The sequence below is a fragment of the Mesocricetus auratus genome, unplaced genomic scaffold, assembly GCF_017639785.1.
Source record: "Mesocricetus auratus isolate SY011 unplaced genomic scaffold, BCM_Maur_2.0 Super-Scaffold_100007, whole genome shotgun sequence".
Taxonomy (NCBI): domain Eukaryota; kingdom Metazoa; phylum Chordata; class Mammalia; order Rodentia; family Cricetidae; genus Mesocricetus; species Mesocricetus auratus.
Window position 1 is genome coordinate 13859201 of NW_024429191.1, and position 20088 is coordinate 13879288.

Below are 20088 nucleotides of genomic sequence, written 5' to 3' on the forward strand. Positions count from 1 at the left end.
CTAACAAAGAGACAAAAAGGCTGTCTCTTTTGACTGCTTTAGGGACCCTGTTCCTCCACTTGGGTTGCCTCATCCAGCCTTAATATAAGGAGACATGCATAGTCTTATTACAACTAGATATGCCCTGTTTGGTTGATATCCCTGGGAGGCCTGCCCTCTTCTGAAGGGAAATGGAAGATAAATGGATGGGGGAATGTGTAAAGTGGGAGGGGACTGGGAGGAGAGGATGGAGGGGAAACTGCAGTTGGGATGTAATATGAGAGAAGAAATTTGTTTTAAAAAGTGGTTGTGGTGGTTTCAAAGAAAATATCCCCCAAAAGGGAATGGTACTATTAGTAGTTAAGGCCTTGTTGGAGTAGGTATGGTCTTGTTGGAAGTATGTCACTGTGGAGGCAGGCTTTGAGGTTTCATATGCTCAAGATACCACCCAGTATCACAGACCACTTCCTGTTGCTTGCAAGCCAAGATGCAGGACACTCAACTCCATCTCCAGCACCATGTCTGCCTGAACACCATCACGTCACACCATGACAATGGACTAAACCTCTGAAAATGTAGGCCACCCCAATTAAATGTTTTTCCTTTATAAAAGTTTGCTGTGGCCAGGCGTTGGTGGCACACACCTTTAATCCCAGCACTCGAGAGGCAGAGGCAGGTGGATTTCTGTGAGTTCGAGGCCAGCCTGGTCTATAAAGGGAGTTCCAGGACAACCTCCAAAGCAATACAGAGAAACCCTGTCTCAAAAAACAAAAACAAAAAAAGTTTGCTGTGGACATGATATTTCTTCACAACAATAAAAACCCTAAGACAGAAGTTGGTACCAAGGACTGGAGTATTGATGTGATAAGCCTGACCATGCTTTAGTTTGAAGGAATATGGGCCATGGGATTGTGGATTAAAAAAGTAGTTGAACATTTTAAGTACTGCTTAATGGGCCATACTAATAGGAGCATGAAAGACAGAGTGCCAAGAGTGAATTAAGCTGAGGGACACTGGCTCAAGAGGTTTCAGAGAAGAATTTTGGTATGTTGCACAGAGATCACTCTTGTGATATTTTGGAGAGTAAAGTGGCTACCTGAGGTTAACGTGAAAAGTTTTGGATTAATTCCACTGGCAGAGGAAATCTCAAAACAGCCTAGTACAGACTCTGTCATGTGGTTATTAGTAGTAGCTCTAATGAAGACTTGTAATGAAAAGAAGCAGAATGAGCAAGGTAAATCACAAAATGTAAAATTTAAGGAGAAAAGGAGCACTGATAATGGAATGGAGCTAAACCCTGTGTTCACGGAGACAAACAGCTTGAGAAATGGAATAAAAGGAGTGCTAATAATATCAGGGCAAGATCCCACTCAGCTAAATTTCCAACTTATGAAACGAAATTAAAGGGAAGCTTAGAACTAAGTGTGGTGCTGCTCACCTTTAATCCTATCATTTAGAAGGTAGACTCTGGCAGATCTCTGAGTTTGAGGCCAGCCCTGGTCTACAAATTCCAGGACAGCCAAGCTTAGGTAGTGAAGGAATTTACCTAAAACAGAAAACTGGTGAAGAGGTAATTGAACAAGGGGGCCACATTCCAGCCCCAGCAAGCAGCAGAACTTGGCAGCTTCAGCCACATGGTTCTGACTTTAGAGTCAAGGATAGACAAAAAGCATTATAGACCCATCCTCTGTGACTAAGGAAAGGCCAGGAATGTGTCAGGGGTATCCCTGTATGGAGGCCTAGAGAGGCTACTGTGTGAAGCTGAAACCTGGATTGTTTTGGAGACCCTAAGATGTTGGAGACGACAGAGCCATGGGATACCTGATGAAAAGAACTACTAATGGGGTGAAACACGCCCAAAAGAGGGAAGTGTATTGCAGTCAACAAAGCTGAAAGATGTACAGCATTTTGACATCAGACCCAGAGATGCAGAGTTTGGAGTCTGCCCAGCTGGTTTTCAGTCTTGCTTTGGTCTAGTATTTCCTCACTATACTCCCTTCCCATATTTTAGAACAGTAATGTATATCCATTATATGTTGGAAGTATGTGATTTGTTTTCTGATTTTTATTCTATAGGAAATTACAGTTAAGAGACTGTATATATCTCAGAAAAGACTTTGAACTTTGGTCTTTTAAACATTGTTGAGACTGTAATAGACTTTGTGGACTTTAAAGTTGCACTAAATGCATTTTTGCATTATGATATGGCTACAAGCCTTTGAAAGCAACCAGGAAGTGCAATATGGTGGATTGAAAGAAAATGCCCCCAAAGAGAGTGGCACTATTAGGAGGTGTGGCCTTGTTGGAATAGGTGTGATCTTGTTGAGGAAGTGTGTCATTGTAGAGGTGGGCTTTAAGGTCTCACATATGCTCAAGATACCACCCAGTATCACAGACCACTTCCTGTTGCCTGTAAGCCAAAATGCAGGACACTCAGCTAATTCTCCAGCACCGTGTCTGCCTGAACACCACCATGTCACACCATGATGATAATGAACTAAACCTCTGAAAGTGTAGGCCACCCCAATTAAATGTTTTCTTTTGTAAGTCATGGTGTTTCTCCTAAGACAGAAGTCTCGAACAAAAAGAGGTCTGGCCTTTGCCCTCAATTTTTGGTAGATAATCTATGTCACAGTTGACAGGAGTTATTTTTTAGGACAAGCACTGAACATACCTGGTAGTCACAGGTTCAGGGTTTTAGTTTAGGGTGATGATTTTGGGTCACAGGTTATCAGTGGAACTAGAAATGATCTGTCATGTTTAAGTAATGAAGCCTCAACCAGTTCTGAGGATACTAAAGAATAGGTGAGCCTTCCCATCTTGTAGTATTACACACAATATGGAGGACGGAGAATATCCTGTCCTGAGTACAAAAGATGTACTTTAGAACCTTCATAGATTATACTCTGTGTATCCGCCCTTTAGCCAATTTTAATCTGCATTCTTTCCCTATAGTGAATCACAATTATGAACTTGATAGCTTTTGATGAATTCAGTGAGCTCCACTGATGAACTAACTGTCAGACCTTTGGGTGACTGTGGGTAGTCCCTGAATCTGCTGGTGGTGGCAGGAGTTTTATGGACTGTGTCTTAAACTACAGTCTGGTCAACTCCAGGTACATACCAATTTACTTATACTCATCAAGTTCTATCAACTGCTTCTCTGTAAAGATTCTACTAATACTCAAAAAATGGACCAAGTAAGTAAAATCAACTACTGTGGCCTCCAATGTCCTGGATTTCTCCAGAGGCTGCTTAAGAATGAGTAGAAAGGTGTGAGTGAGTGTGTGTGTGTGTGTGTGTGTGTGTGTGTGTGTGTGTGTGTGTGTGTGACTGCCCCAATGGAGTGGGCACAAGCTTTGGAATCTGATACTCACTTATTGAGTAACCAAAGCTGTTCTAAATCTCACTATTGAAACTACAGGCAGAAAATATCTGAAACAACTGTGGATTAAGACAGGAGGGGAAAGTAATCCGGTGACTGCCAGACTCCAGACTAACAACTACTTTTCAAAATCCACTCTTCATCACACTAACATTGTTCGTTTCTATCACTTCTAGAACATCCAGCCTAAGTGGGGATTAAAGAGAACAGCTAACAGTCTCTGATTCCAAAACCATTCAGAGAGCAAGACCCTCAGAGTCCACTAAGCTTTCTCCAATATCATTGTAAGGCTACTTATTCCCAAGTCTGTCTTTGCTCCTTGTGCTCCTCCACCTGGACCTCCTCCTCAAAGATAACCCGGACCCATTTCTTCTTTGGAGCAGAGTGTACCCTAACTCACTGGCTCCTAACTAGGGTGCTTGTGACTGAACTGACTGTAGGAATGATGCCTTCCTGGAAGCCAAGGCATGGACTCAAGGAGCCTGGCTGGCCAGTCCACACTTGCAATGATGCCCTGTGGACATGTAGATCAATAAGCCACATAATTACCAAGTATGAAAAAGACACTGAAGCAATGCCCTAAAAATGTCACTTTAATGTATATTTCTGGGAATGATATGACCAGTTTGGGTATCAACATCTAATTCTTTCTAATATTGAACTTAGGTATGAAGAAGGGCTCCCAGGATTTGGCAATTTGCCAGGCACCATCTTTCCAAGTCCAAAAAAGTTATAAAGTTCTTCCATAGTTTACTCAAGACATACTGTATTATGTACATCTCATTATCTATTTACGGTTCACAGTAAGTTCTTCCTGTAAAAATTCTCCATTCCTCGTTGGAAATTCCCCTTAGAAGAAATAATAAAGGAGTAGCAGAGGATCTTCATAAGTGTACAAAGGGAATGTAACACTCAGACACTCTGTCAACAAGTTAAGACCCTGCCTACTTCTCTAAGGTCACCTGCCATCCACAACCTCTCCTGAGCTCTTTATTTCCAAATCAGTCTTAGGACCAAGGAACAGGCTTGCCCAAGTATATCAAGGTCTTCCACAATTCTTTGCTTAGCCCAACTCGCCTTTCCGCCTCTGTAGTCTTCCTTTCCTCTTTACCTGGACATCTACAGTTCCTACAATTCCCATGTTCCTGAGAGTAAAAAGCAGGAGTTTGCACTGAGGCGTATGCACCAGCAGTAAGAACCAAGTAACAAGTAGAGGCTGCACTCCGCACACGCGAATGACCGCCCGCTTTGCTTTCTGTGCTCCCGCGATATCCCGTGACGAATTCTACCATAACAGTTTTCACGTGTGCAGTAATTACCACACGCTCTAAAAAGACAAGCGTGGTAGCTGATGTTGCCCTGCATCCCCAGAACGTTCCGCAACTGTACAGACACAGTGGGGAGGCTCAGTAGACGTCTGTGTGGGGCGAAGACTCGAAGAGTCCCGGAGCCATTAGGCAGCCGGCACCGCATCCCTCCAGCGGTGCCCGCGCCCAGCCCCGAGGTTCCTCCAATGAGGCTGCGCGCTCCCGGCCGCGCCGCGCCCCGACCCGCCCGCCCGCCTCTGGCCAATGACAGTCCTCTAGCCGCGCTGCCGCGTTGCCGCCACCCGGGCCTCCGAGCTCAGACTCCCCGGGAGGGCGCCGACCGTGGGCTGGGCGTGAGGGGCGGATGGCGGTCCCTCCGCCCCGGCTCCCACCTGCCCGGACGCCGCTGCAGGCGCGCCGACGAGGGCAGACTCCGGCGGCCGAGCGTAGCCCGCTCTTTTGCTCCCGCCGCCACGCCGTCCCCGGACAAGGGGCTGTGCTCGGGGTCGCGGCCTTGGGACCCCCACCGCCCGCCGCCGGCGCTCCAGGCCCGCAGCCTGGCCGCACTGACCTGGAAGTGCAGCGCCATCTTCCCGGAGCGGCACGAGCCGCGCGGCCCTAGGGCCGAGGGGCGGGGGAGCAAGGGCGCCGCGCGAGCCCGACCGCCGCGGGATCCCCACGCTGCTCGTTCCCAGTCGTCGGCGCGCTCCGCTTGGAGCCGGGAGCGGGAGTGGGCGGGGCTGAAGGGGTGGAGGGGCGTGTCTTCAGGGCGCCTACGCCCAACTGCCGGTGCGCTCCTGTTGCAACCGCTGCCTCCTCAGGTGTGTGCCTCCGACCTCTGCCCTTTAACCCACCACCACGACCCAACTGTCCGCCATGGCAGCAGACATATTTTTTGAAGACACGATCTCACCTGCCCGGACTGCAACTATGTGGACCTGGCTGGCCTCGAACTTATGGTCATCTTCATCTCCGTGCGTCCTGAGTACAGGCATATAGGTGTGTGCCTCGGCTCGCTTCGGCTGACTCTTAAATCTGCTATAGACATGGTCCGAAGCTACCGCTCAGCAATGGAAAGCACCCACAAGCTCACAAATGCCTGCAGCTCCAGCTTGTGGAGAACCAACTGCTTTAGCAGATTCCTGCATCATTTGCATACATATAATAAGTAAATCTGACAGGACTCTGAAACGAGCACATTGTCCATGGGTCCCAAGTCCCAAATCTCCACAGATGTGCTTGTCCTCTAATATGCTGACAGATTTTGACCCCCATATGCAACAGATGTCGTTAACTCCTATCCCCCAGTGCCAAACTCCCATTGTTTGGTGAAATTTTTTAAACTTAGTAAAGTTAAAATTAAACTGACTGTATATGCAGGATTAAATTGTAAAATTCTGACTTGCTTGTAACTCCTTGTCTACAGTTTTATATGAACCTTATATTTTACACCAAATGATTCCATTAGGATAAGGTGTTATTAGAACAGATATGGGATCAGAGGCGCTCATTCCTGGTCACTCTTCATTTCTCCAGAGTTCTACATTTCCTTTGGGGACCTTGTCGTTTGTATTTTAGGGGAAGTTTTCATTAAATAGTTCTTACAGTTTAGGTATAATGACAACAAACTCATTTTTATTTCACCAATTTTAAAGGTAGTTTTGCTGGGTATAAAATTCCTTATTAGTCATTTAATTGTTTTCTAAGCCTTCGACATTTTAAAGATGACCTCCCATTGTCTTCTGGTTGTCATTATTCCAATTTAGGAGTCAGCCATCAATCTGATTATTGCCCCTTTGAAGATACTATACTGTAATACTTGAAGTTTTTTTTTTTCTTTCTCTTTGCCCTTGACCAGGTTGAGTTTGTCACTAAAGCTGTGTGTTATATTCATTCTGCTTGAAATTCATAGTTTCTCTCATGTGATCTGACATTTTTCATCTGCTTTTGAAAAGCGTTGACCAGTATTCCTTTTAAATACCATTCTGCTCACCTTTCTCTCATTGTGTAACACCAAGTCCATGTATGTTAAAACTTTTTCATGTATTACTTGTGCCTCTTGTACTCTTGTATTTCTTGTGTGTTGTGCATACATACAAGCTTAAAACTGAGTATTTTCACCGGGCGGTGGTGGCACACGCCTTTAATCCCAGCACTCGAGGGCAGAGGCAGGCAGATCTCTGTGAGTTCGAGGCCGGGCTGGACCGATAGCCTCCGAAACAATAGAGAGAAACCCTGTCTCGTAAAAACCAAAAACCAAAAAAAAAAACCCAAAACAAAAACTGAGTATTTTCTACTGACCCATTGCCCACTCCGTAGAAATTCAATTCTTCTATGTCTAAACTGCTGTATAACCCCTTTTAAATTCATCACTTATAACAGTTTCAATTCCAATATTTTCATTTGGCTCCTCCTACTTTTTTAAGTAACTTCCAAAGCTCTAATCAAATTCTTTTTCTTTTCTCTGTTTTGTTGATTTGGTTTTGGTTTTTCAAGACAGGGTTTCTCTGTGTAGTCTTGCCTGTCCTGGAACTCACTCCGTAGTCCAGGCTGACCTTGAACTCAGGGATCCACCTGCCTCTGCCTCCTGAGTACTGAGATTAAAAGCATGTGCCACCACTGCCCAATTGGTTTTGGTGTTTGAGACAGGGTTTTTCTGTGTAGCCCTCACTGTCCCAGAACTTGCTCTGTAGACTGGGATGGCTTTGAACTCACAGAGATCCACCTGCCTCTGCCTCCCCAGTGCTGGGATTAAAGGAGTACACACAACCACCCTCTATTTTCTTAATATTTTGATCATATTTAAAGTTCTTATACAATAATTCCAGTCTCAGCCATCTGAGCCATCCAATTTTTGGCATTTGGTCCTGTTCTCTATGTTAGCTGTTCCCCTAGCCCAATGTCTTCTCTAATTCAGATAGTATGAAAGAAAAACTATAGAGGCTTTAGCTGTATCAGCATTCTCATTTTTATGTTATTAGGGCAAGAGTAGATTTGACCTTCATTCTAGAAATGCTTGTCCTTACGCTTAGGTTATGCTCTTTTTCAGGTCTTATAACTAACGTTCTGCGGTGTTTACCTTGTAGAGCCCAGACACAATCAATCTCCAAGCACTGTACATTGCTAAAAACTTCCTTTTACTCTTGGGGTGCTACAGCTACAATGGCTTTCCTGAAGACTCTTCCTTTCTATTTGTGTCTTAGGAGTCAACCAATGATTGGCAGGGACTTTGTAAACAGATTTTGAAGTTCACATCTCTGCACTTTTCTTCTCTCTAGAATGTTGTGCCTCAAACCCCAGAGGCAATTGTTCCCTAGCTCCAACATCTATCTACTCTTGAGTGTATTGACACGGCTGCTTGCTGTTTGTCTCTGGTACTTCTTGCTAACACCAGAAGAAGCTCAGGGGAAGGCAGGAATGGTGCTTTTGTTCTCTCAAAGAGTGTGGCCAATTAAGCTCTGTTCTCATTTGTGGTTCCCTCGTGTCTTTAGTAGTAGTCTTTTTACTTGTCTGGTATAGTATATGTACATGTAGGTGTGTTATCATTGTTAAATATGTATTCATGCTTGTTTTATGTCTATCATATAAAACAAAATAGGCACAAAACTTGACCTAATTTGTAATTGTTCCATTTCCATAATTGTTTTCAGTGACAGATATATTCCAAGGTACACCATTATTTCTAGACTGTCATAACTTCCACTCTTTTTTAATACTTTAAAAATACATATCACTTTATTATTTTTCATGTGATGTAAACTATCTACAGTAAAATAAAATTTAATATCTCAGATGGCAACAAGGTGTCTGATACACACCTGAAATGATCCATTCAGGAACAACACACCAGCCTGCTACCTGAATGCACTACCAGCAAATACTTGACAACCTTACCTCCATATTTCTTTCATTACAAAGTTAGAAAGTAACCATTTCCAGCATCCCTCTTATCAATATCCTTTTGTTAAAAATTGTACTTCTCATCACATTTTAACTTCAACAATCATATTCAAGCCAGCTACAGTAATGCAAACCCAGGGTGAAGGAAAACTTTGCATTTTTCCACGTGCTCACTCTCCTCCTCACTGCTAAGGGCTGCTGCCTTTCTAATTCAGACCCTGTGTGACCACTTTGGGAAATGTATCCACCCAGTGTTTACCCCACCTTACAGTTTAACCTGGTGTCTCTAATAGAAGTCAATGCCTTCCAGGCAACCTTCAAGAGCTACTGCTCCCAGAACAATCTGCCCTTGTCCTCTAATTCACGGAAGGTGTTGGCTCAAGTGTAAAGCCAGGTAAAAAAAAAGATGGAGCCTGAGCTAGTCTCTCTCCACTCCAGGAAACGACTTTGGGATAAAGCTTCCAGACTTCTTATTCACATTCAGAGTGCTATCAGCTCTGTTGCCTGCCTGGTGGGGGTGCAGGGAGCAGCAACAAACATACAGTGTGTATCTGCCACACCAGCTTTTGTTTGGGTTTAACTGCCTAGCTTTCTTAAATACTACTTCAATGATGGTGAGATCTTTCTTTTAAAATAAACTAAAGTAGCATCATAACAAATAGATTGAAATTTAAATTTTTCATGTGTTTCATCATTTAGTTTTTAGACTGCAATAGAAGAAAAGTCTTTTTTAAAAAAACATGGATTATATAACAAAAGTCTGAAGGACAAAGTACCACATCATTTCAAACATTGCACATCACAGGCGACACCTGCCAGCTGGTGATAGGGGCGTGAAAATAATTACAAGGAAAGGGACATTATAAGCATAGAAAACAGACTTTCGACATTCTTTTGGATTTTCCTAACTGAAGGACACGAGTGAGCTCTGATGTCATTATGTTTAGAAATGGCTTCATCCAGATCCAACTGCACACTGTTGATGTTCACGTCCATGCAGCCACTGTAAAAGGCAGTCACTGGGCACTGAAAGGCACTGAAGGGAAGATCTGGAATGCCACCCAGGTAAGTGGCCATGGTTCCTTTCATTGCTTTGTCCAGGACTGCTAGTTGCCCTTGAAGATCTTTAGAGTAGATGACATCTTTCTTAAGTGGGCTCTACAGTTCCAGGCCATTTCTGTTAACGTTATATTTCAGTTGGGATTGCTGGTCAGAGCACAGAGTTATGGCCTCTATTCTAGCCACCACTGAATTGCCAACAAATCACAATATCTTGAGAATTTTCAGAGCTGGAGCCCACCCAGGGCCAGGCAAAGGGCACTTTGTCTCCAGAAACCAAGGCAAGCATAACTCCAGTGCCAGTGGATGGAGCAATATTCAAGGTCACATTTATTTGCCAGTCCTCTGCATTGGTTACATTATTGTAATTTATGCTGAACTGAGCAATTCCAGAACCAGGGTAGTAGGAGCCTTTCTCCACTGTGAGGAAGCAATGATTATTTTGTTTTCCTTGAATAATTTCCTTTGCACCTAAAGCTCCTTGTTTCATCAAGTTCCAACCTCGTATACATCCATCCAAACGAAGGTTAATCGGTTTAATGAGTGCACTTTCCACTATCCGCGGTAATCCTGGAAAGTATATTGTGGTATCCAAAATCCATCTGTAGGTTTAAAAAGGCTCCCAAGTTTATCTATATTCCTCCCAGCTTCTTTAGCTATTTTAATGCTAACACTGTCACCTAATTCTTCCGCAGATACCATGTTCCATATACCATTGTTAATAACATTGCCTCTGGTTGTGATTTGGGTTGAAAACTCATTCTTCAACTGAACTTCAATTTTTCCATCACAAAGTGCAATCAGGAGCCAATTTGAGTGATCGAGAGATTCTGCATACAGTATGATGTCCTTGGAATCATATGTCTGAAAATCAAATTCAGCTGAAAATCTGGTAATTTCTGGCAAACAAAATTTCAGATATAATACAATTCCTGCAAACGGCCTGGCCAACTATAATAATTCATAACTTGTGTCAAGGTTCAAGGGAAGGCACACTGGAATGCCCTCACAACTCTTCTGATCTTGGGCAAGCTTTAATCAGTTCTTCCCATCACAGCAACAAGAGTAGCCTCTGGGGTAACTGACACACAGTTGAGCACACATGTTCTCAGAGCATTCATCTGCATCTTTGCAAGACTTTGATGAGGGATCATGTCTGTAACTGTCAGGACATTCACACTCAAAGTCTTCTGGAGTGTTCTTGCACACAACTGTGCCACAAACACCGGGCTTCAGAGAGCACTCATCCACATCTTTGCAGTCTTTTTTATTTGAAAGCATAGCAAAGCCACATCTGCAGGAGCAGTAGTAACTTCCAGGAGTGTTGTCGAAAATCTGGCTGCAGCCCCCATTTACATTTGAGAGATGTTTATATTCATTTACACCATATTGGCACTTATCTCCTTGCCATCCTGGTTTGCAGATGCACCTGAAAGCAGCTTGGCCATGTTTGCAGTTCAGACACCCATCTTCATTGCATGGCATATGATCACATTGGTCTGTGATGGCACTGACACAGCTCCTGAGGTCAGGGTAAGCATTAACAGACTGCCATGCAGTACTGAAAGCGCCAGCGCGGAACGTGCCCAGACAACTCAAATATTTTGGATAAAAATAACCCGTTTGGGGATTGTTTTCAAAGACCTCCCTGGCTTCCTCTTTATTGTAGAGTTCTTCGATGCATTCTCTTTAAAGATTGCCCCTTTTAGCTTCTTCAAGCAAGGTATTTGCATGGTGCTTCCTCTCCTCGCCAGGACTTTGTCTCCGAGGCTGGCAGCACCAGTGCGAGGCATACCAGCAACAGCCAAAAGCCTGTGCTCAGGACCCCCATAGCTTCCTCTCTTGACCCTGGGTTTTCATAGGTTTTCCATAGTCCATGAGTCCTTATACCGGCCGCTCAACTTCTAAACCTTGAAATTTTTAGTATGCTCATCCTTCTGGCAAAAAAAAAAAAAAAAAAGAGTTATTGCTGGTGGGAAGAGCATTCACATGCCAAAGTGTGTTTGTGGAGGTCAGAAGACACCTTTTCAGGTCACCTCTCACCTTGTTTTTCTTTAGAAGCAGGCTCTCTCTTAAAGTATATGAGCTTCCTAGAAATTACCCTTTCTTTTTCTAGTTTTCATACTTGTTTCTCCAAGACTCTCCTATTTCTTATATTTTTGCTTGTGAGCCTAGCCTTTAGGTCCTATTTCTCCTATTTATTAAGTTCCATGTCTGAGGTTTTTGATGTCCAATCTCAACTATGACTCCCACATTATAACACTTAGCTCCATATCCAAGACAACAATGTTTTTTCTATCACATATGCTATATAATATCCCAATATAATTGCCTACTGCCTTTGCCAGATTTTTTGATCCCATACACCTTGTAAAACTACTGTCTAAAAGTCATATTTCTGTCAGCTTCAGTTTTAGGTTCTGGCAGGAGAAATGATTATGTGATTTGGGGGTGTTTCCTGTTGTTTCTCATCCCCAGAGGAGAAATGACATAAATATGGGCTTGTAAAACAGACAGCAGAGAATGCTCGTTATCTTGTGAGTTCACCAGAAAATCTAGAAACAGAAACCAAATTATTTTTTACCTTTGAATATGAGAGACTGCTTAAGATTACTGTTTCAACGATCCCTCCCTTCTATGATTGTCAGTCAACAAAATATGCATTTGGTTTCATATCTTTTGTCACTAAATAAAATTTAAGGTAGAATTGTGTCACTAAAGCTATTAAAATGAGCACAGAAGATGCTCCAGGATGTCAGGTAATTCATTTCTACCACAAAATCCAATTAAAGGAAAAACATTAAAGCCTTTAGTAATTACAGGATTATCTTCTATTATGCAAACTAGCCTTCCAGGTGGTTTTGATCTTTCTTTGTGCTCTGTGGGGAAACATAGTTTGTCAGAGTAGCATACTTCTGGCCCTTCAGGAAATTTACCCAGTGTCTCTAAGTTATTTCTGAGATCAAGATGACAAGTCTTGCTGTAAGTGATGACATGAGGTGAAGCAGTAGAGGACAGTGTTTAGGAAAATAAACTGTAGAATCAAATAATGTGGACAGATTCGAATGCTGCTGCATGTATTAATTACTTTTCTCATGACTATAACTAAATACCTGATAACACAGTGATACATGGTGTCAAAATCAAAAACAGGGGAGGGGTATTTAACACAGAGTATTTGCCTATTGCACACAAGCCCCTAGGTGCAGTTCCTATTATGTCATAAAACAAAAATCAGTAAATGTGTGTCATTCATTTGTAAAAGACAGGCAATTTAACCAGCTAAGTGATGAATCCTGCACAGTGTGGTTCATTTTTATAATGAGAAAAATGCATATTGTAATGAAAAATTCCCATGAGATCTGATTATGTCTTATTCATATTCTTATTAAAGATGGGAATTGTGTGAAGCTGGAGGAAAGGCCAATCAGAAAAGATGAACACAGCTCCTTACTGTCATTGCACAATGGTTTTAACTAAGCAATAGTATATATGCACACGCACACACACACACACACACGCACACACCTTTAAAAAATAATGTATCTTTAAAGTGGAGTACATAAAATGTATAAATTCTAAGAATGGGTTAGAAAAAAGTTATTATAGCAAAAGCCTATTTTATGCACAAATGTTTGCTCCCAAGAATAGACATACCAGTTTTTCAAGTACCTTATTTTGAAAGGTTGTTATGAGATTAATTTAGATTATATCAATCTATACAACAATAATTGTTTTCAAAGTAAAACTAATTTGGAGGAAAACATATCTAATAGTGGTAGGTATATTTGTATATTATATAATATATTATATAAAAATATATTACTTTGCATATTAATAGTCCTTAAATAGGCAAAAAACATTCTATTTCTTAATAAACTAAGGCTAATACTTTTTGCCAGTGTGGTGATATCTCAAATCTACTGTGAGAAGACGCAGTCAACCAGGAAAGTCTCTTTTGATAAGGAAAAATATTGTGGAAATATTAAGTTACACAAAGTAGGGATGTCCTATGATATTTTATTGAGGGAGAAATCACTTAAGTCAGAAGCCCAGAAAGCCAAGAACCAAAGGTCTGCACACTGCTCTCTGGGATGCAATGGGCACCCAAAGAGAGAGCATCTCCTTCCTCCCAGCTCTTTTATCCCCTGTGGGATCTACGTACCTGTGACCACGCCCAAACGGGCATGGTCAGCACTATGGGTTCGCAAGATCTCTCTCTAGAGAAAAATAAAGGAACCTGTGGTAGTTTAAATGTAATTACCCCATAAACTCATAAAGGAATGGTACTATTAATAGGTGTGGCCTTGTTGAAGTAGGTATGGCCTTGTTGGAGTAAGTGTGTCACTATGGGGTGGACTTTGAGGTCTCTTATGCTCAAGCTATGCCTAGTTCAGACAACTTCCTGTTGCCCGCAGGTCAAGATGTAGGCACCTTCCCCAGTACCGTGTTTGTCAGCATACAACCATGTCCCACCATGATGTTAATGGCTAAACTTCTGAACTGGAAGCCACCCCAATTAAATGTTTTCCTTTATAAGAGTTTCTGTGGTCATGGTGTCTCTTCATAACAATAGAAACCCTAACTAAGATAGAGTCGAGGAAAGTCAAATCCTCAGCCTTTCTTTCTCTTTTCTTCTTCTGTTCCCCAGCTGTCTCATTATGAGATGAACTGCCAGGCTGAAAACTATTTCTAAAAAGTCTTTCCAAGTTTGGTTTATACATGTGTTGAACATACAGTTTCTTGTTCACTAAGGACTCTTTTGATGGCAAAGTTGTCAGGTTGTAAACACCTAACTTGGGCTACTCCTAAAGCCCAAAGATAAGAGGAAGCACAGTTCACACCAGTTGTAGCAAAAGCTTAGTTGTGGCCTAATCATGAAAGAGATGTCTATATATGTGGGCTTGGTCACAAACATAAAAAAAATGTTTCAACAGAGCAAGGAATGTGCCTTCACATGATTGTAGTCCTTGTTGGGGTGTCAGAGACTAAATGAAGGAGGAGAGTGTCTATGAGTGTTTTGACCTATTGAGTTGATATTCTTATCAAGGTATAAACCCAGTATGCCTGCAGAGACCAGAAACTTGGATAAAAATGTAGAATAGAATTCTGAAGCCCAGTAAGTGTGAGAAGAACATCTATGCTGGGATGAAAAGGAGATAGCTGGTCCTAGGATTCCAGAGGCCGAAGCATATAGAGAAGTGTTTGTGTGGAGGAAGCTCTAACAATGGGTTTCAAGGTTCAAAGAGGGCGAGATGTCCAAATAGGGAATGACTTGACAATTGGTAAATTGGTTACACACAGGGGTGCTATTTGGATAAACACACACATGTGTTAAATGTTTGATCATCAGCATGATTGGGGGGTAGGGGTGCAACTATTAAATGAAGCTAGTTGAGGTCTTTCAGTTCTATGAGAGCATCCTCTTAAAGGGGACACTGGGACCCTGACCCCTTCTCTCTCTCCCCCATCTATCTATCCTCCATCTACCATGTAAGCAGACTATGCCTTCACAGGCCTAAAGAAGCCATGGGCCAAAAGCTCGTAGCCTATGAGCACAAATAAACTTTTCCTTCTTTATCCCCCTAGGTATTTTGTCATGGTCACTGAAAGATAACACATCCAAATTTATCCTCTGTTGGTTTGTCATAAAGCAGTTCCTGGGCATTGCATTACACTCGTATGTTCCTACGAGTTAAGGATTTTTTTCATTCATATATATATATATATATGTGTGTGTGTGTGTGTGTGTGTGTGTGTGTGTATCATACTCATGCTTTAGGCCTTAAAACATTTTGCAATATCATCATGTAATACCTAGGCATTATTCAGATTTCTCCGATTAGTTCATATTTATCTGATTTGTTTGATTCGAGAGCCAGACAAGCCCACATACTATATTAGATGATGATTTTCAGGTCTCTCTTAATTCATATCAGGATTCCCTCCTGTTTTTATTTCCTTTGACAATAGATAAATCCATCTTTTGGATAAATAAATACACTAGTCAAATATCCTGACTTTCATTTGTGGAAGATTAGATACCTGTGGTATCTGTCAATCAGCATGTCTCTCTGGCCATTGTATTGGTATCATTGGTATCTTTATAAAAGCCCTATCCATAGAAAAGCATATATTATCAAAGCATGTATATACTATAAAATCCCTGTCTATATAAAAGAGCATATTATAAAAGCATATATATGTATATATAATAAAATCCCTATGCATATAAAAACATTTATTAACATAGATGATATCTTTCAGACCCATCTTCTTAGTCTGAGGAATTCACAAGTCACATTGAAAAGTTATGGATCAAAGGAGAGGAAGAACATAGACAATTTCTGTAAGCTGACTTGCTGAGCTTCAAAAGCAATGATCGGTGGACTCTAATAAGTTAAAAAAAAAAGTGGATCCTGCAAGGAAAACTTAGCCACCTGAGCAATCATTAATGATAAATGTGCTAATGATAAATATGCCACTGGTGTGAGGGACTGTGGAATCACATGTGTCACTGGTTCTGTCCCTCTGGACAAGGTGACTCTTGTTTCAACAGAACACATTCTTAACAGGTTAGGGTCAATTCAAGATTTTATTTTGAACATGTAGTTCATAAGCAAAAACATTCTCCCCACATGAACTGTGCAAACCATGTAATTCTCTGGAGCTTTGATTTTAACACATTCTTCTCCACAATGCCCTGCAAGCCCTGCTCATCTGTGTGTATGGCCCTGAGGCTCTGTTAGGATGGGCTGGTCTTATTGCACAGGAAGGGCTGCTGATGAAAACTTATTTCATTCTGGGACTCTGCAATTTGTAAATTTGAATGTTCCTTTGTCAGAAAGAAATGCAGGAGGGGAAACAGCACGTGAAGCCAACTTTTGAAAACTAAGTGAAATGACCATGTCATAAGATGTGTGTATATTATAGTGTTGGTACCTGCTCAGAAATGAGCTGCTCTATCCCACCCCAGTCATTAGAGCGCTCAGACCTAAGTAATAATTTTCGAAGGTCCTCTATGATGACTAGAGAGACTTAAGGTGGAGTCAGCCATCCCTTAAGGACTGGCAACTTTTCACTCTGAGATACCTGGGAGATCCTATTGGCCTGTGAGTGAGATAAGAATAGGATAATGGACTGTGTAGTATCAACAGTTGCCTTTGCTTCTGTAAAACCTGCTTAAGGAGTTGGGTGGTGATGGTGCACACCTTTAATCCCAACACTGGGGAGGCAGAGGTAGAAGGATCTCTGTGAGTTCGAGGCCAACCTGGTTTAAAGAGTGAGTTCCAGGACAGCCAAGTCTACACAGAGAAACCCTGTCTCAGAAAAAAAAAAAAAAAAGCAAAAACACGTAACCTTAAACTGCCTACCTCAGGGCATGCTGTTCTGGTAACAGTAAGAATAAATTCATTTGCTCTAAATTTAAATTGAGCCTAAGGCTTTGGCTTCTCCCAGTGGATTTGAACACCATAATAACAGTGCATATGTGTTTGTGAGAGAGACAGAGAAGCAGAGACACTCAACCAGAGAGTGGGGGGAGGAGGAGGGAAGGGGAAAAAAGGAAAGAGAAAGGGAGGGAAGAAGAGCGAGACAGAGAACCCATGGATCCCAGGTGTTGAGTTTGCCCCATCTTGTTAACAGTTGTCTCCAAAACTCCATGTTGACGTATTTGGTGAGCACTTTAAGGTGGCACAGGGTATATGCTAGGATACTGGAAAACCTATAGGAGATTGGAGTGCCTTGATTCTGAAGACTGAATTATACTAAAGCAGAGCTCTAAAATTGTTTCTGTGAAATTGCTGCTGTAATTGCTTTGTTTTTCTTCATCCTTCCTGATGGGCTTTGAAGTTTATGTTTGCTTTGGCTTCTTTATCCTTTTGAGGAAAATCTGGCCATCTGTAGAACTTTATTTTATCTTCTTATTGCTTTTTAGTGTGCCCAAATTAATGCAAATGATTTCTCATTGACATATTTACTCTATTCTACTCACTTATCAAGCAATGAATATTTACAACCTACACACATGTGCTTATTTCAAAGGATATATATTTCCAACTATCAACACCAAAGTCAACTTTCACCCAATTAATTATGTACTGTGTCTGTGGGATGGGGGTGGTGTTTGTTGTTAGTGGTGGTAGCTTTGGTTTTGGTTTTGAGAGGGATTTCTCTGTGTAGCCCTCACTGTCTGGAACTCACTCTGTAGGCTAGGCTGGCATCAAATTCATAGCCTCTGCTACCTGAATGCTGGGGTTAAATGTGTGCACCACTACTGCCCAGCAGGTAGTAGTCTTTTACTTCACCAACACTCACAGTTGATGTTAGGAACAGAGAAGTATATGAAAGATCTCTATATTGTCTTTCAAACTTGCATTCAGTGATGAGGGTACTATGTATGGTTGAGTCCCAGAGTATTTGTGCTCACCTACAAATCTGGCTCCTTGATGGCCCATACATTCTCACAGGGTTTTTGTGTTGTTGTTTGGGTGGGGGTAGGATGGACACAGATATTTCCCAATCACACATATCAACACAGATCCAGACAGAGAATCTGGAGGCTGGAAAAGAGTTCTAAATCATGCTTTACAAGCCATCACCACTGCCCACACTCCCCATCCCCACACACAAGTAATCTCAGCCAGCATTCACAGCCCAGAGCCAAGAGATGGGTAGAAAGCATATGGCCAGCCTCTGAGTACCATTGCCTTGTCATGGCCTTCCTTTCCAAGGCAATGGATGACAGCCCTGTATCTCAGAAAAAAAAATGCCCGTGTCTGCTCTTCTCCCCCTCCCTTCCCCTCTAACATGCTTACAAATCTAACCCAGCTACGTTGAAGCCAATACTGGTATCAGACTCCAAGTCTAGAGAAGATAAATAGGATGCTTAAAAATTTACAAATGCTCTTCTGGGACGCAGGTTTTCTAGGGACAGCTTTTGGGTTTAAAACAGACTATGCTCTTGACAGTGCAATTGTGAATTTTGCCTCCTGGGTGGCTTTGGAAGCCAAATCCCAAGACAGTTATTGTATGAGAATAGAATTGCTTTACCACCTAATAGTGAAACCTGGGACATATTAATGAAGAAAAATTACTTAAAGTATAAAGTTTATTATCATATGTGATTAAAAAATTATTTTAGGGAATGAATTTCCATCTTTTCTCCCTCCTTCTTTCCCTCTGTCTTAGGCAAAAGACTAACAATATAAAATATATTTTATGAAATACCGGAGTGTATCTATGGTCCCACCTAATTGGCCTCTGTTCATCTGAGGTCCAGTTAGGACCTGGGTCATTATTTAACATATTATGGTTCTCAAAGAACTGCTAAACAGTAAAACATAAAGATTTTGGTAAAACATATTCTCATATGTATTCTTATTCTCTCTTCAAACCCCACTAAAATGACACTGAAGGAATTATAAGAACCAACAAGGGCAAAGATAAGAGGCAGTAGTTCCATTCCATTGCAAACGGGAGAAGTTACATAGTGCTGGAAGCTGGAAGCAACAGCAAACCAAACAGCAACTGAGAAGGAGAGATGGGGAGGCGCAGACGCATAAATCTCAGGAGGGGCGTGTCATGAAGCCAGCCACATTGTACCACAGACATCTAAAAGCTGCTATGTAGATAAATAAACACACACACACACATACACAATTTGTTAAAGGGACAGAGAAATAAATACACCAGACATCTGGTTTGGGTCAATTATTTCCTTGAATAAAAAGACTTGAAAATGTTGTGAATATCTGGGGGTAGGATTATGCAATGAGACTGGAGAATGAGATGTTTTGAAAATGACAGTGCAGAGAATTAAGAGCCTTTTGCAGGTAGCTCATTGCAAGATGAAAAGGAGAAAAAACAAAAAGCTGGAGGTGTTCTGGGATAATATGCCGTTTTAGCAGAATATGTCAAAAGTCTAGGAGTCCTGAACAGGGCTACCCCAGCCTCATCTGCTCTCTAGAATCCCAGGAGGCAGGTTGTTAAGCTTCATCTCCTGAGTGACAATGTGGGGGATCTTTCTGTGGGAACACTGACCTATCTAGGACCTACAACCTTCAGATAAAACACACACCACTTAGTTCAACATAAATTTTACCTTACAGGTAATAGCAAGAAAACACAATCATTTATGGCTTTGTTTGAACCTTGACTCTGATGTCACCAGCAGCAGGTGACCTCAGGTAATCTCGATCTTAAAATTTCCTTTAAATTAGAAAACTCATTACAGAGTTGTGATGAAGGTGAAATGAGATCCATATGTAAAAGCTTCTAAGGGAGTTAGAGACACTTAATAAATAGCATCTTTCTTTTTCATTAGTTCATAGCAATCGATAATCATAGTAAAAGTGAGACCTCTTGGAATAATTAAGTTACTCCGGCCCAGTAACCTTTGGCCAAATATTACTCCGAGAGTATTATATTGGCTTGCTTTAGACTCTTGCTAAGTGGCCT

General features: G+C 41.8%; 1 protein-coding gene and 1 pseudogene across 2 annotated transcripts in view; both read right to left on the reverse strand.

The window, feature by feature from the left end:
* Positions 1-5394, reverse strand: part of Ranbp17 (RAN binding protein 17) — a 323547-nt gene extending 318153 nt beyond the window's left edge. For both annotated transcript variants that reach the window (XM_040748431.1, XM_040748430.1), the window contains exon 1: positions 5243-5394. In XM_040748431.1, coding sequence (XP_040604365.1) covers positions 5243-5260 — 18 coding nt within the window. In that variant the 5' untranslated portion in view covers positions 5261-5394. The remainder of the gene's footprint in view (positions 1-5242) is intronic.
* A 4020-nt stretch (positions 5395-9414) lies between these two features.
* On the reverse strand, positions 9415-11461 carry LOC101844651 (annotated as a pseudogene).
* Between the last annotated feature and the right edge of the window lie 8627 nt (positions 11462-20088).